This window comes from Nestor notabilis, unplaced genomic scaffold, assembly GCF_000696875.1.
Source record: "Nestor notabilis isolate BGI_N333 unplaced genomic scaffold, ASM69687v1 scaffold5096, whole genome shotgun sequence".
NCBI classification, from domain to species: Eukaryota; Metazoa; Chordata; class Aves; order Psittaciformes; family Psittacidae; genus Nestor; species Nestor notabilis.
In genome coordinates this window covers 137,173-139,178 of record NW_009931423.1, presented here as the reverse complement: position 1 = coordinate 139,178, position 2,006 = coordinate 137,173, and the positions used below count along the sequence as shown (strand labels likewise).

The 2,006-nt window shown below is 46.7% G+C and overlaps 1 protein-coding gene across 1 annotated transcript in view; it reads left to right on the top strand.

The window, feature by feature from the left end:
- The window catches only part of LOC104406789 (voltage-dependent N-type calcium channel subunit alpha-1B-like), a gene marked incomplete at its 5' end in the record, with an annotated part of 286,797 nt that overhangs the window by 156,214 nt on the left and 128,577 nt on the right, over positions 1–2,006 (top strand). Inside the window, 1 exon segment of the mRNA XM_010015879.1 lies at positions 646–735. Coding sequence (XP_010014181.1) covers positions 646–735 — 90 coding nt within the window.

Here is a 2,006-nt window from a genome sequence, read left to right as displayed (position 1 = left end):
TTTCCCTGTTGAGTAACATGGTGTAGCAATGTTTCCCCTCCCCACAAGAGATGCTGTTGGACAAAGTGTGTTTTCAAAGAGTTATGACATCCCCAGAGGGAAGGAATCTTACACTGGGTGCTATTAAGAGGATGATTTGTGGCAGTTGCTTTTGACACAGCATTTCTGCTCCTTGAGGCATTGTTCTGCGGTAAACTCTTTCTGAGCACTGTAAATGTAACTTCATAATGGTGCACGCTGTAAACAGCATTAATATTTTTAATGGATAGAAGCACTCATCTCATAAGCCACCAGGGCTCAGAAAGATTCAGTGACCCTGCCCAGCCTTTCTGCTGTGCTAAAAGGTCCAGCAGCTGCAGTGGCTCCCCCATTCTCCTGCATCTGCTGGGCTGAAGTGTAAGGATGCAGATCTGTGCCTGGCCAAGCCTTCAACATCTGGAAGGTCAAAAAACTGAACCACCCTGGAACTGAAGCATGAAGAGGCCCTGCAAGGTTGTAGGTTGCCTAATTTGCTCCAGCTTACCCTTGTGTGAGAGCTTTAAGCCGGCATTGGGAAGTAAATGTTGTCCCTGGAGAGTGAAGGGAGGGGGAGAGAGAAGCCACTCTGAATGCTCACAGGGCTTTTTCTCTTTAATTTGCACACAGTGTTGAAAAGAGCTGCAATAAAGAAGAGCAAAAATGACCTGATTCATGCTGAAGAAGGTGAGGACCATTTCACAGACATTTGCTCCGTTGGTGAGTACTGGCTTCGCATTCCCTGAGGTTCAGATCTCCACCTAAACGTGTTCATGTCATGTTTCCTCTGAGCCACTTCTCGCCTCCAGAAGCTGCAGTTTCAAGAAGGAGAATGGTCACTGCTCCTTGCAGCAGCACTCAACTTCCCAGAACAAAAGGCTTTGTGGCTTCACCCTGTCCCCACGCTGCCCTGCTCAGCTATTGCATGCTGCACCCCTTAAAGAGCCCTGCCTAAATGCTTGGAGACTCTGTGCTGTGTTTGCCACAGTGTGATTCTGCTTGGAACATGCTCATTCATGCTAATGAAACCCAAATATGTCAAACAGTGCTTCTAACTCTCAGCTGATGTAGGGATGAGAGGAAATGGACACTTAGTCACATCTGCCACTAATGCACAATGTGTGGTTTTGCAGCCTTTGTTGTGTCAATAGGTCATGGGAAATGCTGGACAGAGGCCCCAATTCTCTTGTCCTTGCCTTGTAAGAAGATCTTAAGGTCATTCTTTACGTTTTTAAAGCTAGATACGGAGATATCACACTTGTGTGCATGCAATTACCCACATACCTCCAATGCAGAGTGTGGCATCCTGCATAATGTAGCACTGATGGTGTGAATTTGGCATCCTCAGCTCTGGTGAATAAGACACTGTCAGGCTACAGAGGTGCTGCTGGTGCTGCAGCTAGCAGAGAGCCAGTTTCCTCCTGAGACATTGCTGGGGAAGAAGCAAGACGCAGGTCTGGAGTTGTGGGGTGAGGCAGGCTCTGAGTGCACAGCACCCCATATGAGGGGAGCTGGTAGGACATCAGCAGAAAGACCTTTCAGTTATGGGCTTTTACTTGCTGGCTGGGGACACATCTTCCTGACTGCTTCAGAGTTAGCTATTTTGCTTATTCCTGTCCCTGTTGTTTGAGTCTGTATTTTGTTTTGCTGCTGAAGCAGCAGATGTTCTCATTATCTTCCAAAGAAATGTCTTGGCACCCCAGTTACCACAAAGCGGCAAATCCTGGGTGCGTAAGAGGAGCAGCACAAGCAGTACATTTGAGAGTACATGTCCATATACGCTTGCAAGCATGAGTGTCTCAAATGCTCTTTGGAAACTTGGCATTAACATTTTAAGAGACTAGAGCTGCTGCTGGATTTTATATTTTTTTTGCCCTTTAAATTACGGAATAGTTTGGGTTGGAAAGGACCTTCAGATTATATAGTTCCAGTGAAGACCTGGTTGCATGAATTGAACATTGCTCAGCATGTTACTGACCCCATCACCCACT